The sequence below is a fragment of the Ruditapes philippinarum genome, unplaced genomic scaffold (assembly GCF_026571515.1).
Source record: "Ruditapes philippinarum isolate M1 unplaced genomic scaffold, ASM2657151v2 ctg2015_1_1_1_1, whole genome shotgun sequence".
Lineage (NCBI taxonomy): Eukaryota > Metazoa > Mollusca > Bivalvia > Venerida > Veneridae > Ruditapes > Ruditapes philippinarum.
This window is the reverse complement of record NW_026858706.1, coordinates 118181-140449: the sequence shown is the minus strand read 5'-3', so window position 1 is coordinate 140449 and position 22269 is coordinate 118181. Positions and strand designations below refer to the sequence as shown.

The window sequence follows — 22269 nt, the reverse complement described above, 5'->3', positions numbered from 1 at the left end:
ACGTCTAAAATAAAAATTTCTCTCTAATTTATTTGTGAAATCGTGCGGACTTATTCGCGCAAACAAATATTCGCGCTTCGTGGCCATCCGCGAATATTAATTGGTCGCGAATATTCGTTGGGTTACAGTATTATAAATCATGTTTTAACATGTTAAAAAATCTCACTTTAGATGAGGAAAGGAGAATTTATTCTAGTGCAAGTTCATTTAAATTGATTAATTATGTTGGCTCATTCATCCAGTATGACATTGAAATGCATGGCAAAAATGTAAATAAACCTACTGGAACCAAGTCTGATAAGCCTTTTCCACCAGTATAGAGAAATGTTAGCCAGTCTGACCAGGTCTATACAAATTTGGTAGCCAAACTTTTATATTTTGATAGTGAATTTTCTTTTGATAGTGAAATCTGTTTAACTTTGAATGATCTGTTTTAAAATTCAACACAGGGCTAATCTTTTTGGTAAAACACCAATTCAGCGATGTAAAGATTTTAACAACCCTTTAACATTTTGATCACAACCATAAAATCATTGTAATTTTAAAATCTGGATGTAAGCTAAAACATATATTGTTTAAATAACTGGTTAAAAATAATCTTATTTAAAAAAACCCAAAAAAACATCAACAAAAAGATTGTTTTTAATGCAATCATGTATCAGTAATCTGAAACTCAAGTATAGGTTGCATTTATTAATACACAATTTAATTTTGAGCATTGGCAATGTTAATGACAAGAATATTGTTTTTTGATTTTGTTTAACAACATGTATAAAAGGTGTACTTTTAGCTGTTTTACACAAGCACAAATTGCATTGATATTCAACTATCCCTTTTAAATGTAAACAATGAAAATCTATGATAATGATTTATATCAAGAAGTCAGTGACGATACATTATGCATAAACCAAACTATGTTGAAAACAGAGTTGTCACAATCTTTTGATCGTTCTTTGTTAGTTTACAATTACTGTACAAGCAAGTGGCTGTACCTTGCTAAGAAATTATTAAAGGGACTCCCCTGAGTTTTTTTGACTTGACAAGACTGAATTGATTTATTGAGATTAATTTTCTATTTGATGTAGGTAACTGTGAAAAATGGCACAAAACAAAAAAGCATTGCAATGTTTTTCACTCGAATACAGCTAAGAAAAGTAGAAAAATAAAACTTTCAATTCATTTCTGAGTATATCTTTATTATCTTTTGCATATCACTCTGTTTTAAGTGTCCCTGTTGATATATGAGAGAAATTCAAATTTTATGTCTTTAGGCTTTTGGACCTCAGTGGAGTTCCTTTAAAACCTACTAAGTTCACTTTCTTTTATAGCAGTGTTTACAATATAACTTATTCTAGATAAAACTATAATTTACTACACTTGTGTTTTTTTTTATTGATTGAATACTTGCTCACGTTCTTTTAAAGTTGGAATAACTTTAGATTTAATTTTTATTTAATTGACCAATGAGATTGCTGCTGCTGTTTTCTCTACATAAAAGCACTATTGAAGTAGAAATGTTGTCTATAATGCACACAGAAATTCGGCATCTAGTGAAGGCACCGCTTCCATCACAACACCAATCCTGAAAATATAAAAATGTTATAGAATCATCTTCCCTCTATGATTGCTGCTGCCTCCAGTAATATTTAAGTCTAATAAATCTTTACACTGTTGCCTCCATGTTGTGGCACGTTTCATGCACTTTTCAAGGACTCTTACCCACTTAATTTTTTTTCATTTTTAAGCACTTTTCAAGAAGGAAGCTCAAATTTAAGCAATTTTTTAGACTGTATGAACTCTTCTGATAGATATTTCTATAACAGTTCAAATTTCAAACCATTTAATTTCCAGAATCACAAATTAAGCACAACTCTAGCAATATAGAGGGGAAGTAGATAAGATGTATATAAAAGATACTTTCCCTTAGAGTTTTAAAATTTAATCTACTTAGTTCAGATCAGTTGGATACTTATCAGAATCGAAACGGCTAGGTAATTTACTAATTCAGACATTTGGTAAAACATTGTTATGAAGTAGAAAGGGTGGTTTCTTCAAACAAAGTTATTATTTAAGTAACTGGTAAGGATAAATCAATCAGCATAATGTACATATATCATAATAACATTCACTCAATCTCTCAAGGTGACCTTCACTGATTCACACTTAAAAGTAAAGATGTCTTGTCATTGCATTTGAACTTATTAGTGACTTTGTTGGAATATCATGTACAAGTGTTTGGTTTTGGAAATATTTTATCTCTCTAAAGTTATACATCCATTTGATTTTATTTATATTACAAGTTTACCTTCATTTGTATGCAACTTTAAAATTGTTTTACTCATATATAGGTATTTCGTCTGACATATTTTCTTTAAAAATATATTCTCTCACTATTAAAATTAAAAGACCACCCTCAAACTGAAAGTTGAATAAATCCATAACTGTTAATTCAGCCATATAAATGATATTGAAGACTGCAGACTTACTCTTTAAAAGCTGTAACAACCTCTGTCACCTTGGATGGATTACAACAGACTGCCCTTCTTGCTTCTTTCTCGTTGAATAACTTAGCAATGTACTTGTCACCAACTCTTTTCAGGTCATTTAACGTCACCATTGATATCAGCTTTAGCAAATCTCTGTACAAAGAAAAAAAATGTGTGTTATTGTCTTGAATTATTCTGATAATTATTCTGTTACTTTGTATGAATAACAAAACACTTTCATTTTGCTACTTTACGCTGTATTCACATGATAAACATCAAACATGTTCTACATCCGTAATAAAAACATTATAAAACACTGGATTGTTTTTAAATTGGAGAAAAAAAATCTTATTATTTTCAGACGCTTAATGTGCCTTTAACATTTTGAGCAAAAATTACTAATGCTACAACTACACACCAGATGGTACATCCATGAAAACTATAAATACTGGCTAAGACTTAAATTTGTCATTTTGATTGATTTTTTAAATTAACCATAGATTGTTCACAATTTAAAGTGAAACCAGCCCATAAAATGAAACAATTAGATTAGGAAATAGAAAGATCATCAGAACAAAAAGGCTATCTGATTTGTACGAGTGGGTGTTATCTCTTTCCATTTCGTCACAATAAGTTAACCCCTGAAAAAAATGAGCCAATTAACAAGCATGCTCTTGACAGTAACTTATACCTGCACTCCATCCAGTTAACACACTGTGCATGTATTGGTATACAATTTAACACGTTTTCAATAATAAAGTCACCAAGCTATGATACAATGTTTAGTTTAACAACACCTGTACTTACTTGTTATATGTGTGTGGTACACCTTTAAAGTAGGACAACAGTGATTGGGTTGATACATCAGATACTGTCGTCTCCTTCTCAATTACTTCAAAAGTAAGACTACTCTTGGCTGACTCTAACTCTATATCATTCAGTTCTGTCTTACCATTTACATAATTCATCTACAATACACATATACATCTTGGTTTTATTAGTATATAGGGTTGGGATATAAGTCAAATCAGCACTGTAAAGGTTAAATTGAGACTTTCAAGTTTAACTGGTGAAGGAAGTCTTCAGGTGCCCCTCTGTGTGTTTTTCAGTAAAGAGAAAGATACCTGTGTAGAACAGCAAACTTATAAGATAGGAAATACATATCTAAACAAAACATTGCTACAAAATGTTAAACACACCATAGAGATCATAAAAAATATTGTTAAATACAAAATGCAACATTTTTTTCAGAATGTTTACAATTCTTTATGAACAAGAATAATATTTTAGCAGTCACTGATAAAACCACAACAGATAGGCCAAAGACTGTGTATCAATGCACATTTATTATTTTACCAATTAAGATTTCTCACGAAAGAACTACATGTAGCTGTCTTTTTAATCAATACAATATAATAGCTAGGTAGAACAATTGTACTCTGAAATAAAAATGATATAAATTGAGACTTGTTCTTTTAATGGTTTAAATTTGTAAAAAAAGGCATCTCTTTGAATATAAAATCAACTTTCAGAATGGTACTTGACATATAGACAGGCATGTTCTGTCAGAAAAGCACCTATTTCTATTGAGGGGTATTTATTCCCATAGAAATGAGACTTCTAGTTGTTTTTGCAAATTTTATTGAGGGATTTTGGCCACCTTAATTCGAGGTGTTTTTTTATTAGTATTTCTATGAATCAGCTGACATACTGGTGTCTAGATGCCATAAGAATGTGATCAGTGTAATAATGATAGAGAATGAAAGATTAACTTACCACAATATCTTGACCTTCCTTGTATGCCCTCACTATATGAGTAGATTTTGCTAACAGAAAATACAGTAACCCAGACTCTGGCAGAACATACATACTGAAAAAATAAAAATATTGATAAACTAGAACTGCCACTGTCTTAGAAAATTTACATAAACAAAGGGCTAAGATTGCCTTAGATCGCTCACCTGACCCATCAAACTCATCCAAGCAATTACCTTGACAGGCATTCAGACCAAGTTTCATGACAGTTGAGTCAAAAATGTGACCTCTAGAGTGTTAAACAAGGTTTTTCCGTATTTTAGCAGTTTGACCTAGTTTTGACTCCAGGTGACCCATATTCGAACCTAACCTAGAAATGATCAAAACAAACTTTCAGACCAATTTCCAGGATATTTCGATTAAAACAGTAGCCACTAGAATGTGAACAAGATTTTTCTATTTTTAGCTCCTTTGACCTAGTTTTTCATCCGAGATGACCCATGTTCAATATCGTCCTACCAATTACCTAGACAAGCATCCTGACCAAGTTTGATGATGATTGAGGGAAAAATGTGACCGCTAAGAGTGTAAACGAACAAATGTGGACGGACGACGGACATTCAACGATCCTAAAAGCTCACCCTGAGCAAAGCTCAGGTGAGCTAAAAAAAACAACAACAAAAACCAAGTAAAAAACTATGCAATTTTTCTTTTAATTAATTTTAAGAAATAATACATTTCTCTCCTATGCAATTAATTCATATGTGAAGTTTCAAGTTGATACCTTCTAATACATTTTGAGTAATGCTCCAGACAGAAATTAACTATAAAAACTAGAACTGCCACTATCATGGCATGAATACCCCCGCATACCACTTTGTCAGAATCAACAGTGGCCATTTAGAGCTCAAGGACAACCTCCCTGCCAAATCTGAGGTTACTAAGCCAGTGCATTGCTAAGTTATGTATTCTACATGCTTCATATGTGAAAATGTCAAAATCAATACACTGCGGATAGGCATTCTTTAGCAATTGAGAAGAAAAGCTTCAAGGTCCCTTTGACCTTGACCTTTGACCCAGTGCCCTCAAAATCAATAGGGGTCACCTTATGGTCATGATCAACATCCATGCCAAATATGAAGACTGTGGGTCAAAGGAATCTTAAGTTAATGGGTGGACAAACTTTTTGAAGTCAAAGTTCCTGTGACCTTGACCTTTGATCCAGTGACCTCAAAAAAGGGGTCATCTACTAATCATGACTAACCTCCATTCCAAATATGAAGACTGTGGGTCAAAGGAATCTTAAGTTATTGGGCGGACAAGCTTTTTGAAGTCAAGGCCCCTGTGACGTTGACCTTTGACCTGGTGACCTCAAAATCAATAGGGGTCATCTACTAATCATGACTAACCTCCATGCCAAATATGAAGACTGTGGGTCAAAGGAATCTAAAGTTATTGGGCGGACAAGCTTTTTGAAGTCAAGGCCCCTGTGACTTTGACCTGGTGACCTCAAAGTCAATAGGGATCATCTACTAATCATGACTAACCTCCATGCTAAATATGAAGACTGTGGGTCAAAGGAATCTTAAGTTATTGGGCAGACAAGCTTTTTGAAGTCAAGGCCCCTTTGACCTGGTGACCTCAAAGTCAATAGGGGTCATCTACTAATCATGACTAACCTCCATGCCAAATATGAAGACTGTGGGTCAAAGGAATCTTAAGTTAGTGGGCGGACAAGCTTTTTGAAGTCACGGCCCCTGTGACTTTGACCTTTGACCTGGTGACCTCAAAATCAATAGGGGTCATCTACTAATCATGACTAACCTCCATGACAAATATGAAGACTGTGGGTCAAAGGAATCTTAAGTTATTGGGCGGACAAGCTTTTTGAAGTCACGGCCCCTGTGACCTTGACCTTTGACCTCAAAATCAATAGGGGTCATCTACTAATCATGACTAACCTCCATGCCAAATATGAAGATTGTAGGTCAAAGGAATCTTAAGTTATTGGGCGGACAAGCTTTTTGAAGTCAAGGCCACTGTGACCTTGACCTTTGACCTGGTGACCTCAAAATCAATAGGCGTCATCTACTAATCATGACTAACCTCCATGCCAAATATGAAGACTAAGGGTCAAAGGAATCTTAAGTTATTGGGCGGAAAAGAAAAAACCGACGGACAGCCAGCCGGACAATCTGATTCCAGTATACCCCCCTTACAACTTTGTTGTGCGGGGGTATAATAACTAACATATGGTGAGAATACCAAAAGGATGCAAAAGAGAATTATGATAAACAAACTCTACACTTCACAACAATCAGATGTATCTATCTATGAAGTTTAAGTTCAAACCTACATTACTTTTTCAGGTATGCTCTTGACAAATAAAATGTGAAAATTATAATGTGCATATTTATCTAAAACTATGCAAAAGGAAGTTATGGTTAATCAACACTGAAGATCAGGTAATTGTGTAAGATCTACTACAATAATATACCTGTAATGATAGGCTAGTCCAAGACCTCTGATTTGTCGCCACATTGGCCCCTCTAACTGTGTCAGATACTGTATGAATACCATTATAGCAGCCAAATCTTCATCAACAGGTGATTTCACACAATCTACAGCCTGTTATATATATGTTGTTGTCTATCAGTCATAATCAGTAAGTCAGGTGTAAACAAACAAGAGTGATCAGAGGACATCAGACTTAATTATTTTAATACTGGACAGTATGGAAACACATACAATGTACAAAACTCTTCTTCTTATAACACAAGCAATGCATGCAGTGTTAACTCTTGTCTGTTAAAATAACCACTTTTGACAAAAATTCTAAGTTAAACAAGAGGGCCATGATGGCCCTTAGTCGCTCACCAGAAACAACTGTTTTTTAGTGTTAGAAAGCTCAACTTTAACTTGCCCATGTAGCTATATACTTTCACAACAGTGATTGTTTTTTTCCTTCATAATAAACCATATGGCCAAGATGACCCTAGATCACTCATATGGCCCACCATTCATTGTCCACTTTATAAACTGAAATATTTTCTAATATTTTGGAAAGGCTTTATTAAAAATATTTATGTTGCAAGTGTATTCCTATGAGACTATGTAGAATAAATGCAGAATAATTGACCAATAGAGCAGGGGTAATTTTGATAGGACTTTTTTCATAACTTTTGTGAATGAATACACAAAATGTCACATGCAAAATATGTAAGGTGAAGATGTTTGAAATAACAATGTTTTTATACATTCTATATGTTAATATAACTGTACCTAAAATGACAATAGGTAAAACAATGTAAAAAATATCAAAAGAAGGTCAGCTGATATCAAAATTCAATTCAGCATCACAAATTACACCCCTTGTCCAAATTACAAGTCTGTATGTCAATAAACAAGAAAGTAGGTCAAATGATATCAAAGAAATCAAAACAGGTCAGCTGATATGAAAATTCAATTCAGCATCAGAAATTACACCCCTTGTCCAAATATCAAGTCTATACATAAAAAATCACATAAGTGATACCTGATATCTCAACTGATATCAACTTTCACCTATGCACATGAAACATCAGGTTCAACAATGTCTCCCAAAATTAATTGAAATGTGCTTTCTCCAAGTTTGAATCAAATTCAATAAAGATTGAAAAAATTAAAACAATTTTTCACAAAATTTAATATAAACAAGAGCGATCAGTAATCACATGTGTCGCCTCATAATGGCCAATTTCATGTTGGGACAAATTTTGTGACAGACGGACAGTGCACAACTAGACTAAGTACTGATCAATCATGTAAAGTTTGGATAAAATTGCACCAGTAGCTTATGAGGAGTAGTCCGGACAAGCTTTTGTGTATCTGGCAACACACAGAAAAAACACCTTTTTATCAAAGGGCCATAACTCAGCCAAAAATCATTCAACCGGAAAACCCGTGCAATATGCGCAAGGACTTGAGCTACAGATCAATCCTGTAAAGTTTCATTGAAATTGCATAAGTGGTATAAGAGAACTAGTCCGGACAAACTTTAAAAATAAAAATTATTAAAGGGCCATAACTCTGACAAAAATCATTGAACCGGAAAATGCTGACAATATGCAAAACTAGACTTGGTACTGATCATTCCTGTAAAGTTTGGATGAAATTGCACCTGTAGTTTATGAGGAGTAGTCTGGACAAGCTATTGTGTATCTGGCAACACACAGAAAAAAACACCTTTTTATCAAAGGGCCATAACTCGGCCAAAAATCATTCAACAGGAAAACCCTTGCAATATGCGCAAGGACTTGAGCTACAGATCAATCCTGTAAAGTTTCATTGAAATTGCATTAGTGGTATAAGAGAAGTAGTCCGGACAAACTTTAAAATTAAAAATTATTAAAGGGCCATAACTCTGACAAAAATCATTGAACCGGAAAATGCTGACAATATGCACAACTAGACTTGATACTGATCATTCCTGTAAAGTTTGGATGAAATTGCACCAGTAGTTTATGAGGGGTAGTCCGGACAAGTTTTGTGACGGACGGACGGACAGACAGACAGACAGACGGACAGACAGACGACGGAGAAGTGATCCCTATATGTTGCCACTACTCCGTAGAGGCGACACAAAAATGATCATACAAACTCATCTTGGTTATTATAAGTGCAGAAAACAAAATCTTTCTTTTGGCCTAATTTTATTTCCTGGGGAAAAATTCTGTACACTGACCTACCAATGACCCTATAGACAGTTTCTGATGCAATCAGTGTCTTAACAAGATTGCATTTGTGAAAAAAATCAGAACATTATTTTTTCTTTACCATTGAACTTTGCCATAGTGCATCAGTCTAGTGCGTTTTGGGATCAGGGTTTTTTATTTTAGCATGTAAAATGAATAACTATGTGCAGATATGTTTACAGTTCAGATACAAAGCATAATAATTGATTCAATGTGAAAGTATTCAAACTTGAAAAAAAATATAAGCATTTACTGTATTACATAGCTGTATACTACCTTTTCAATTAAGTATTACCTATTTCTGAAAACATTTATGATAAATCATCACTATAAATTTTGTTGTTAATCATTATGTTCAAGTGATATTGTAAATCTTCCCATAGGTCATGACCTCAAATAATTTCATCAGCAAACAGCTTAGAATAATTGCATAACAGATCACATTTATGAAAGACATTCCAACATAGGTTGTTTGCCTTTCATCAAATTTCACATTTGATCATACTTATACTTGCTACACAGTCTCTTTGTAAATATAAAATAAACATGTTTCAACTTCACACAAAGCTGTGTTTTAAATTCTACAAACTAAAGGAGGTTACAATATGAATATATAGTGTCATTAAAAAACTGGCACTTATTTTTTAAGAAAAGACCAATTTTACTAGAACCATAATAGGGCACACAGCTTCCAATAGATAATTATACATTCTTTTGTTCAAATTGGAAATACTTGATAAAAATTACATACATTTCAATAAAGTTATGTGATGAAAATATTTTACCCAAGGATGAGCATAGTATATCTTTAAACTATAATTTGAAGAAATGCCATGGCCTGGGGCATTTTAGCTAATCTAATTAATATGAGAAAATTTGATAGAAGACAACATAAACTCGCTACAGACAAAGTTTGCCGATCATCAATCTTTTACTTCCGTACAAGATAATGTTTAAAGACTTATCTATTTTTAGCTCTAGAAGCCCTTAAAAGGGGCAAATCAAATTAATATGAGCAAATTTGATTAAAGACTACATAAGAATGCTACAGACAAAGTTTGGTGATCATCCATCTATCAGGTCTGTAGGAGATGTTTTAAGGTATTTTTTTATTTTTAGCTCTAGGAGCCCCTAAAAGGGGCAAATCAAATTAATATTAGTTAACTTGATACAAAGCTACCTATGAATGCTAAAGACAAAATTTGGTGATCATCCATCCATTAGTTTTGTAGAAAGAGACCTTTAAAGGTTTTTTCTAATTTTAGCTATAGCGGGGCCAATCAAATTAATATTAGCAAACTTGATAAAAGGCTACCTGTGAATGCTACAGACAAAGTTTGGTGATGATCTATCATTTACTTTAGCAGAAGAAGGTGTTTAAAGGTTTTTCTATTTTTAGCTTAAGTGGCCCCTATAAGGGGCCAATCAAATTCATATGAGCAAACTTGATAAAAGATTACCCAATAATGCTACAGACAAAGTTTGGTGATCATCCATCCATTAGTTCTGTAGAAAGAGACGTTTAAAGATATTTCTATTTTTAGCTTTAGCAGCCCCTAAAAGGGGCCAATAAAATTAAGATGAGCAAACTTGATAAAAGACTACCCAAGAATGCTACAGACAAAGTTTGGTGATCTTCCATCAATTAGTTGTGTAGGAGAAGATGTTTAAAGGTTTTTCTATTTTTAGCCCTAGAGACCCCTAAAAGGGGCCAATCAAATTCATATGAGCAAACTTGATAAAAGACTACCTAAGAATGCTACAGACCAAGTTTGGTGATCATCCATTAATTAGTTCTGTAGAAATAGACATTTAAAGGTTTTTCTATTTTTAGCTTTAGCGGCCCCTAAAAGGGGCCAATCAAATTAATATGAGCAAACTTGATAAAACACTACCCAAGAGTGCTACAGACAAAGTTTGGTGATCATCCATCCATTGGTTCTGTAGAAGAAGATGTTTAAAGGTTTTTCTATTTTTAGCCCTAGAGACCCCTAAAAGGGGCCAATCAAATTAATATGAGCAAACTTGATAAAAGACTACTTAAGAATGCTACAGACAAAGTTTGGTGACCATCCATCTATTAGTTCTGTAGAAGAAGATGTTTATAGGTTTTTCTATTTTTAGCTCTGCTGACCCCTAAAAGGGGCCAATTGAAATGACATGAGCAAATTCAAGTGTGACTGTCACAAGGATGCTACAGACCAAACTTGAAGTAAATCTGCCCAGCAGTTTCAGAGAAGAAGACGATTGTTGACGCATGACGACGGACAACGGAGTATCCCCCTTTGATACTAATAGCTCACCCTGAGCCTTTGGCTCACCCTGAGCCTTTGGCTCTGGTGAGCTAAAAAGGGGCATGACAATATAGCTTTCAGAGTTAGCCCCTTGTCTTACAAATCGCTCTTGTCATGATAAGCAAATATTCCAAGTTTCATATTGTTACGTTTAAATTTCTTTAAGTAATGTGCTACATTAATTTAAAGTATTTGCATGATGACAACAATGACGACCTCAACAGCTCATAAATCAAGTTTTCAATGGCAGGAAATTTGTTTGTTTGTTCTTTCCCCAACAGTATTTCAGTCATATAGGCGGGTAGTTTCCTAACCATCATTCCTGGAGAGTTACACCAGTACTAGACTACCTTCCTGGGCACTAAACTACCAAAGAATCTCCCGGGGATCAAACCCACGCCAGAGGTAACTGGATTAGAAGTCATCGACTGTAACCCTTCGACCACGAAGGTGGTTCAATAGCAGGAGAAAAATTCAGTGACACCACATATCATGATTGAATATCATCAATTGTGAATATAAATACTAGTACATGTACTACAGAAATTCTTTATTATTCCTAGATATTTCTGAAATATTTCTCTTCTTTTCTGAATGAACATTCAAAATGAGATACAATTCTTATAAATACCATTGGTGCCAATTATGTGCCCTGTTGTATTGGACGTGGATGGTTATAAATAGGGAATATTGCATGAATGTGCTATTCTAATGAATTGTATCCCTTGATTTGATAGTGAAAAGTTGCATTATCCCAAGCCCATATGGCGAGTGGGAATACACAAACCTTAACTGAATTAGAAATGAACACAAACCTAACCTGGACTAGAAATGAACATTAACCTTACCTGAACAGTTAATGAACACAAACTTTACCTGTATTAGAAATGAAGATTCTATAGAGCCAACTCCTACTACGACAGACTTGTGTTTACACTCTGACAGTGGTACTACATATTCATATGTCTTCTTCATTACACAGCTGTAACACAGAATAGAATAATCTAATGAATGAACTATTTCACCAAACTTCTTTCTGTTGTCTTGTTATTGCATTAGGCACTACATACTCAATGTCAAATAAAAAATCTGAATATATTTGTGACTGGCAGGGACTAGTGACTGAGAGGGATAGTGACAAAGTGGGTAGGTCTTGAGGAGATGCTATGCTAAGTTTACATTCTGATGAATAAAACTTCAACAATTACATGGTTTAATAACAGAGCCTGCATCTTTTAAAACATTGTTTCTTTTAACAAATAATAATAAGAATAGTTTCTAAATCAGTCATGAAAGACAAAAGAGCACTAGACTCAATGGTAGAGATCAATTGTCAAAGAGAAGTGACTCCTCATCTGAGGATCACACAAGCAACCCATGGATTACCTATCCAATACTCTCCCTATTGAGCTAAGCATACAGACGTCTTAAAAATGATTAATGTTTTTTTGTATTTAATCTATTTTTATGCATTATATATTTGATCTGACCTGTTTTCTGTAACTTGTTTGTCTTCAGGTACCAATGTTGACCACACACCGGCAGGTTTATAACCATCAGCAGATAACTTCTCCACGTCTACTGACAAATGAACGGTCAGGTTACTGGGGTTAGTTAGTAATCTACGTACCTCCTCCATTTTCTCTTCAACCTAAAAGTAAATCATGCTATTATACATTTGAGCCGTGTCACGACAAAACCAACATAATGGGTTTGCAACCAGCATGGTTCCAGACCAGCCTGCGCATCTGCGCAGTCTGATCAGGATCCATGCTGTTCGCTTACATACCCTATTACAAGTAGAGAAACTGATAGCGAACAGCATGGATCCTGATCAGACTGCGCAGATGCGACTCATTTGTTTGTTCTGTTTGTCGAGCTCATTCATTTTTGTCAAATTATATAGCATGCGTTTACATAAAACATAGTCTTCTTCTATACATGTATCAAAATGAAAATACACATACAGTCACCAGCGAATGATTGGTCATATGTCACACAATTTATTAACTTTTTCTTTAAATCCTTTTGCTATCTTTAAGGAGGATATGCCCATTCCACTATCCATACCACCTTTTAGTCGACAATACAGATATGTAACCATTCATGCAATATTATAACTGAGAATTTTCTAAAGGTCATAATTTATTCACAATCATAAGAAAATTTCTAAATTCACGAAGGGCTACAGATCAGTCAAAATCCAATAGTTATATGCCTCCAATTTTGATCACATAGATATGGAAAAGTGAATTAGTGTAGTAGTTTGAAAGTTTTATGTAGCATGGAAACTTTAACCAGGAGGCCATAATTCAATTAAAATCCATAATTGATACCATATGTGAAAAGTTGGCTTAAACCACTTCAAGCTACATATGGGGAAACAACACACAATAGATAAGAAGACTAGCATATTTACCTTTTTTGGATCAGATTCAAGTGTCTTGAGCAAATTTTCTAGGAATTTATGTTGCTTCAACATGCTGTTTACTTGATGATTGCAATCTAAAATAAAACAAGATCAATATGACTGCCATTATTTCCTGACCAGAATGAAGACACTAGAAAAGATAGCATTACCTATAGATGCTATATACCAAGTTTAATGCACTATATACCAAGATCTATCACCATTAATGATCTATTTATAGATGAATATATACTAAGCTTACAGTGCTATATACCAAGTTTATTGATGATCTATACCAAGCTACTGATAAATAGGTGCTTCATACCAGCCATTTATTCTAATGTTACAGATAATAATGCTAACAGTAAGTAATATTTCACCAGTATTAAATATTGATACAATTTGTGGGTAGTGATTTCACAATTAAGTAACTTATCCTATATAGAAAAAGCCACCTAAATATGAAGAGCTCAAAGTTAACTTTAAAAGGCAATAACTCTGTAAGATCAGGTTAAATAGTAACATTTGACAATTTACACATATATAGTTGCCAAAGTCATTTACACTATCTTTAGAGTATCAGCTGATTAAAAAAATATAACTGTGTAGGAAAACTAGTTACCTACCTTGAGAGAAAACAAGACTTCTGAAAACAGCTTTTAGTACTGCGTTTCCTTTTCGTTTATATTTACTGATGTCATTATTCATCCTCTTTGCAATGACCTTTAACCTTTCAGCAGGAAATTTAGTCTGATAGAGAATTTCTCTCAACCACTTCACACCAAGTTCATACTTTGCCTTCTCCACCTAAAATAAGGTTTAATATTGGCAAAATATAACCTTTCTACTGCAAAATCATTATTATACATGTTATATATGGGAAAGTAATTTTTGTGGTTTTCGTGGATAGGTCAATTAACAAATTTAACCTCCAATGAAATTTCACTCTGTCTGCTGTAAGATAATTTTACATCACATTATTTACATTTTACCTATTGAAAAGTAAACAGTCCACAAATTTAAGAACCCACGAAAATGTTCTTTGTGAAAAAACCACGAAATTTCATGCCAACAGAATTTAATGAATTCACAGTACTTGATAACCCCATCCCACATCTTTTTGTAAAATGGATTTGTCTAGTTATAAATTAAAAACTGCCTCTTATTACTTTCCAAGTTTAATGACCAGTGATTAAATATAAAACAGCCAGCAATATGCTAAATTTCATTATAAATGATTATTTCGTTTTGTTTTACTACACACAGCCATAACTTAGGTCATATGGTATTGAAACAAGAAAGATGATTTTGGCTAACCTCGGGTGTTACAAACTTATAGCAACACCAGGTGTCAAAACTACCTGACCTGCTAGAGTTAAAAGATGCATAGACTCCAGTTAATTGAACCTATCTGTCACCTCTTACGAACATGCAGCAATAAACAGTGGCTGCAATTCTGATGCCTCAAGCATTAAAGGCAGCCCTTCAGCCACAAGAGGGCCAAATGATTACTTTGTTATTCAAGCCAATTATATATCATTCATCTAACTATTTACATTGTACTTAGTATTTGTAATTAACTTCTAATAGCTGATGAATTTTTTTCCTATTTAGCATGGTATGGTTTAAAGAATTATAATTTTAAGGAAAATTAAGTAAATTATATTACTTTATCATTAAGGTCACCTTTCTTATCTGGAAACGTGTGAAATTTCAAAGCACTAGGCAAAGCTGTTTCTCATATAAAAAACAAGACGGTGGTCAGAAGGAAATTCGATTTGAACCTGCTTTGCTACAAGTGCTAAACGTTTTTCTTTAGTTTTATCTTATTCTAACACATTAGTTTAACAGCTGACAAATGACTGACAGCAGGAAAGATGATGTACAACAGAGGTGCATACCAATATAGTGTCACCAATATACCTGTTACCATGCCACCAATTTGTACTGTTATACCAGGATCAGAACCTAGTTCTAGTGTACAATTAAACAGTATCGTTACACTATAGCACAGAAAAAAAAACACCAAAAAAAAACAAAAAAAAAAAAAAAAAACCTGTATCTTCAGCATTACAATCTGAGGAAAACTTCCACAACTAAATTTCCCTCCATTCACTCCAATACAAGACTCTGTACTCAATGTATCAGCTTCTAACTGTGATATAATCTCCTCGTGAGACACCAAAACTATAACAAAACATAATAAATGAACATCATTTATCACTTTATCTGGAAAAATATGACCTGCTGTTAGCGAGGCATCTTTATAGTTACAGAAATTTCTGTGACATTATAAATTTTATCTACCACAAGATACTGGATTCTTTTATTTAATCATTCGTCAACAAAATTTGGTGCCTAGTTCTATCTTGTAGTACCCATTTTTGCAAGAGTTTAAGTACAGATGTTGACTTTTTTGCCATGATTTATAATGTTTTAATCTAAGAGAAACAACAAATTAAACAATAATCTTATGTATGGACATCTTATGCCCCATCATATTTCTGTTTGTTATAAAATTCCAGGAAAGATTAATTCTTGTCTTCTTAAGTTTAATTTAAAGCTCCAGCAAAGCATTAGTTCAAGTCCTTTCTGAAGTTTTACACTTATAGATCAGTCGAGTCTTTCTTAAAAAAGATCAATCCAATATTCCTAAACAAAGATCAAGCCAATTCTTCTAAACAAAGATCAGTCTAATATTCCTAAACAAAGATCAGTCCAGTAATTCTGTACAAATATTCCTAAATATAGATCTGTCTAGTATTTACTATAAAGATCAGTCCAGTATTTTCTAAACAAAGAACCGTCCAGTATGATTCCTAAATATAAACAAGTCCAGAATTTCTACAAACAACAGTTTCAATACATCTGTTATAAGACAAGTCCAATATCTTTAATAATGATAGATCAACCTCATATTTCTAGCCACAATAAAACCTTAATATCTTTAATAATGATAGATCAACCTCATATTTCTAGCCACAATAAAACCTTTCATTCCATACAAAACAAAACCAAATTATATGGTATATGATTAAATATTTACCTCCATCTCTGAGAATTGGACTCTCAAATAAAATTTCACAATAAAGTGGAAGGAAGTATTTCAGCTCTTGTGGTAAACATGTAGAGTCTAACATCACATGCATCTGTTACAGGAAATAATTCTGATGTAGTGAATAATGATTATACATGAGTGTCTTAGTGATAAATATTACATGAATACAAATCATGAAATATACACATGAAAAATTACAAGAAGAATAAAATGCTTGATTCTAATTGTTTGATATTCCAAAGCCTGAGTGACAAATAAGCATTCCATTTGGTAATAACTGTTGAAAGTACTTTTCAGAACAGGTGATACAAGGAATATGTTACTTGTAACTAATATAAATCTGAATTTCACAGATGTGATTAAAAAAATCTGTAAATAAATTTATTGTAAAAGACCACCTAAGAGTTCATTCAAGAAAACTGCAAGGTCTGGTAGATAAAAAGTGGCTTCTCATCATTCTTGCAATTTACATAAGAGAGAATTTATACCAAATATTATATAGAAAAGCTATCAATGTCTTCGTTTGTTAAAATATATTATATAAATAATTTAGGTTGTTAAACGTAAAGCTGTTCTTTCAAGACGAATGCTTTGATCACCAAGCAAATAAGCCAATATCTTAGAAAATGAACAAAATTTCATGCAATTTCAATATATAACATTTGATGCACTTTTGATGTAGTCAATTTTGGCCTGCATGCTTTATTGAAAATACTTAAATGGACACATGCATGGAAATGACATATCATGTCTTTGCAATAAAAAGGCCAATGCATTTAGAATTTTAGATGTAAAAATGGTAAGAATCCTAACTTTTTTTTGTTGGTAATCTTTGGTCGAGTTTTACACTGCATAAACACAGTATACATGTAGGTCACATGGCTACTTTCCAGTTTTACAGGTAATGGAAGACCACAGTTGGCCTTTCATTCATTATTTCAGGCACTAACTGGTACCTGAGTAGAACCACCATTGTTCCTTAAGCCTGCAGGATAGTTTCTTCACAAGAAAGAAGCCAAGTCCCTATCAGTTTTAAACCCACACCTGTGAGGGGTAAGTGTGACCGGTAAGTGGTCAATGACTTTAATCACTTGGCCATGGCCACCCCACTTTTCACCTTAATTTAATAAATATAAAGTTTAACCTGTACAAAGTTTGTATGCACATCATCCAGTTGAAATCGAAACGGTATATCATCCAATGGAAAGGCTGGATTTTTCCCATACCCAGAATCTTTTGCAGATTGCTCCACCTTCCTGTTACAGGAGGCAACTATGGGATGAAAATGGATTGAATCAACGTTTGGAACATCAACACTTGTAACCACAGAATCTGGAGCCTCTTTCTGAAAAAAGTAAACAACTCAGAGTACAAGCTTCTATATGATCCAGAGAGAAATATTTTGCAGAGGGAAATATTTTGCAGAGGGAAATATTTTGCAGAGGGAAATATTTTGCAGAGGGAAATATTTTGCAGAAACCCTGAAAAAGATATGACACCACAGGCATTGTTTTTGTACTTTTAAGTTACCCTGACATTACAATCAGTAAATAATAACACATATTTCTTCATTTAATAATATATTTAAATGTCTTAAACATAAACAAATATTATTCTTTAAATCTGGTGCCTCTTTCTGGCAAAAAGTAAAGAACTCATAATCCAAGCTCCTATTTGATACATCAGAAAATATTTTATACAAAATCCTGGAAAACATATTGTTTCTGTTATCTTAACATTATTATATGTAAATAATAACACATATTTCTTCATAATAAATTTACATGAAATATCAGCTAAACATAAACAACTATTATACTTTAACATTTAACAATTAAAGTAAGTCCTAGGTTAACTCCCTTGTGACAGCAGAATGTCAAAAGAATCATTCTTGTTTACATTGCACATTACTGTAAGGAGTGGATTTCTTTAATCATTTGACCACTGATAAGTAAACATCTAACAGAACAATAAATATCTTCTACTTTTATTGAACTGGAATGATTTAGCTGGCATTTGACATTTATAATGATGACATCATTACTAAAATTGTTGGTTTTGGATAATGATGCTATTTATAAAATAGCAGTATTGTTCCCCATCTCTTTTTAGGAATAAAGTATGCGATTACCATTAATAATCCTTTGCCTGATGGTGACAACACATTCTACCCATGTGACCGGTGCAAAACAACATCATTAGTCTACACTGTTTGCTTTTAAGTCAGTACATATTTTGCATTTTTCCCCAAAAAATGATGACAACAGATTCTACCAATGTAACCAGTTCAGAACAAGATCAGCCGGCATATCCGTCCCATCTGAACATAGTCTTCATTGTTTGCTATTCAGTCTGTGCTTATTTTGAAATTTACCTCCAAAAAATGATAAATGGTATTGTCTAGATTAAAAGATGGACTGGTCCATTTAGGATATTTAGTGTGGTAAGGGTTAAAATAAAACTATTACCTCATTCTCCTCCGTAGCTTTTTCTAGTATAGTTGCCTTCTCTTGTAATCCGTCTTTCCCCAGACGTTCCCTCTGTTTCTCTACTCTTTCATTTTCTTCTTTAGCAAGACGTTCTTGTTCTGCTATACTTGGCTCCCCAATTATCTGTATACAATATGTGCAATCAATATCCATTTCATTTTGTCTTGACAAATATAAAGGTTATCTTATAGTATAGCAGATTATACAGATGGAGGACGACAAGTTTATCATTTTGAAAAGTATTTACCAAAGCAAGATATTCATGAAGTCAGATAATCAATTTATTTATCAATTAATTTTATGATTTTTATCAAAACATGATGTTGATCAAAATGTGATGTGTATGAAATCATGTTGCAGTTAATCATTTACCAATAATATATATTATCCAAAACATGATGTTTATCACTCATTTACTTGTTTATTATTTCTGACCTGCATTTTTCCCTATTGAGCATAGAAGAACGGAAAGTGTGTGTTATTATGCAATAAAATCACAGCTTGACGTTCTAAATGTGATGTAATCATTATACACGGACGTAACCACTAGAAATGTAATACACTGAAAATAAGTACAGAAACAAATAAGGCGCAATTTAGCTTAATATCAGGTTTGGCAGCATTTATTTGTTGATGTTGTGTTAGAATCAAAATAATATATCCAAATCAGTGATTTTATCGCTTGATTAAATCAATGTTTGACATTTGGATGAGCATCATTATATAACTCAGGCTACGCCCTCGTGATATAATTCCTCGCATCCGAACAGTGATGTTATTGAGCTATAATATCACAGTTTGGGATATATTATTTCTTAAATAACATATTTAACAAAACATGATGTTTTTCAGTCAAGTACTTGCTTATAATTCAACAAAAAAAGATATTTACCAAAACATGATGTTTATCAGTCATGTACTTGTTAATCAATCCAATCCAGTATGATTCTGGTTCAGCTTTCATCTTTGTGTATAACTTAACTGTTTGTACCCGACATTCAAGCTTAAAAAAAGAAAAAAGGTTTTAAAGTTTAACTAATATTTATTTATAAAGCTAAATCAATTTTTAAAGGATTATTATAAAAAAAATGGGTTAGCAAAATATTGAAAAGATCATTAGTATCCCAAGGAACCTATGCTTATTGCTTTTTTTTTCATAATCATGTTACCATCATCAATTTCTATTCAATAAACAACTCAATGTTCCATTGTTATTTTTTATCTTTTGCAAATCAAAATCTTATGTACCAACTTTGCCTTTCACAGTAGCATCAGCCATATTTGACTTTTGCTCACAAACCATGACAGAGGAAACCTTAGTTATTGACTACATAAAGATTTCACATTGTTAATGTTACACTGACCGATGAAAATAACAAACTTAGACATATTTCTTCTAAAGTTATTGATTCAGTTATTCCATAACCTACTAAATTTGTACAATAAATTTGCCTTCTTTGAAACTGGAATGGTCCATTTGAAAATTATAAATTCCAATATCAAAAATACAAAATTTGAGCTACCATCAATATAGAGCCTTGTCAGACTACATGGATGTAACAAAGGCCAACTTCATTAAGTTAATGCAGGTTAGCAGTGAATAACAAGACATAAAAACATATGTCTCCCAAAACTATGTATGGTCACTCATGTGAAGTTTCATTGTTTAATAGAGGGCCAACGGCCCCTTACTCTATTGTTACGGAATGAACCTCTATTGTTCTCCTTTGTTCTGTTTACTGTTAGATGGCTATCCCTATTTGGTAGTGCAGAAAGACAGATGGCGAAGGCAAATACAGTAATAATCTAATACTCATAATACTGTGATACATACATCTGACTGGTTATCACTGAAGAGAAAGTCTCCAATAAGAAATGACGCCATCTTGTTGTGTGGGTTATCTTCCATCTGAATAATACAAGCATTTGTATAACTAGACACTGAACATTTGTATAACTAGTTACAGAGCATTTGTGTTATTGTATCTATTACAAGAAATTGCAGAAATGTGAAATCAAAATATTTTTTTCCAGACATTGCATTAGCACTCTGAATTTTCCATTTATCTTTAAGAAAAACAGATTTGTACAGTGTAGTGCACAATCAAGTAACAATGAACTGTACTGTAATGTGCAATAATACAGTTTAACATTTCTATGTATTGTACTTGTATGTATTGTATTTCTTTGTAAACTCTGTACCATATGAAATTTATCCAAACAAGACATTTTTAAGTACTGCCAATTATGTCACTTTGGGATGTCGCAATACAACTAATGATTTGTTATGCATTATGTCCTGAATATTGAAGGCATTTCTTCTAGCAAAAAAAACATTTCCCCCAAAAAATTATTTTCATTTTGAGGTAGGTTTTTCATATTAAGGAAGAATGAAACTTACAGAAGCTAGGGCATCTAGAACCTTTCTTTGAATCAGATTACTTATCCTGGTCATATCAATCTTCTCTAATCCATTGCTGATCTTCTTTAATACATCCTGTAACCTGTGAAAATAAAGCTCAATATATAACCTTCAAATAATAAATCATTAATTAAATATATAAGTAGCCATCAAATGTGTGAAAATCTAGTGAGCTTACCTATTTACTTTTTAGTTTAAACATTGGAAAGATTGTGGTACAAAATACTATGTTACAAGAGAGTTGTCTGTCTTTGTGGGTTAGTGAAATAATGATAGAAGTTAAACTGATAAAACTTATAAATAATAAATAAATGATACAGTAATTAAACAGGTGCTTGTGCTCACATAAAATACCATTAAATCGTATAGATTTGCAATAAATGATACAGTGATTCTGTTTACCTACCATGTAAATATTCTTATACATCAACACAAGAAGAAACATGATGATGTTATTAGTATACCAAGCTTATTTCTAAATGTGGAAAGAAAAGTACCTTGGAAAAACTGAGTCCAACTTGTTTTTGAAAACATTATCAAACTTGATGTAAATACTGCTTTCAGCGTTTTCTATCAAGTTTCCATGGACCTGTAACACAATTTAATAAAAAAATATTAAATT

At 32.9% G+C, this 22269-nt stretch overlaps 1 protein-coding gene across 1 annotated transcript in view; it reads right to left on the bottom strand.

Moving 5' to 3' along the window:
• Positions 1-696: 696 nt before the first annotated feature.
• The window catches only part of LOC132754001 (uncharacterized protein C05D11.1-like), a 35271-nt gene continuing 13698 nt past the window's right edge, over positions 697-22269 (bottom strand). The window contains exons 8-24 of the mRNA XM_060744588.1: positions 22145-22236; positions 21627-21729; positions 21060-21134; positions 20118-20228; positions 19205-19348; positions 17881-18081; positions 16725-16827; positions 15735-15865; positions 14305-14485; positions 13688-13773; positions 12759-12919; positions 12145-12250; positions 6739-6869; positions 4263-4356; positions 3294-3454; positions 2487-2639; positions 697-1582 (exon numbers count right to left, since the gene is read on the bottom strand). Of these exons, the coding sequence (XP_060600571.1) occupies positions 1522-1582; positions 2487-2639; positions 3294-3454; positions 4263-4356; positions 6739-6869; positions 12145-12250; positions 12759-12919; positions 13688-13773; positions 14305-14485; positions 15735-15865; positions 16725-16827; positions 17881-18081; positions 19205-19348; positions 20118-20228; positions 21060-21134; positions 21627-21729; positions 22145-22236 (2094 nt within the window). The 3' untranslated portion in view covers positions 697-1521. The remainder of the gene's footprint in view (positions 1583-2486; positions 2640-3293; positions 3455-4262; positions 4357-6738; positions 6870-12144; positions 12251-12758; positions 12920-13687; positions 13774-14304; positions 14486-15734; positions 15866-16724; positions 16828-17880; positions 18082-19204; positions 19349-20117; positions 20229-21059; positions 21135-21626; positions 21730-22144; positions 22237-22269) is intronic.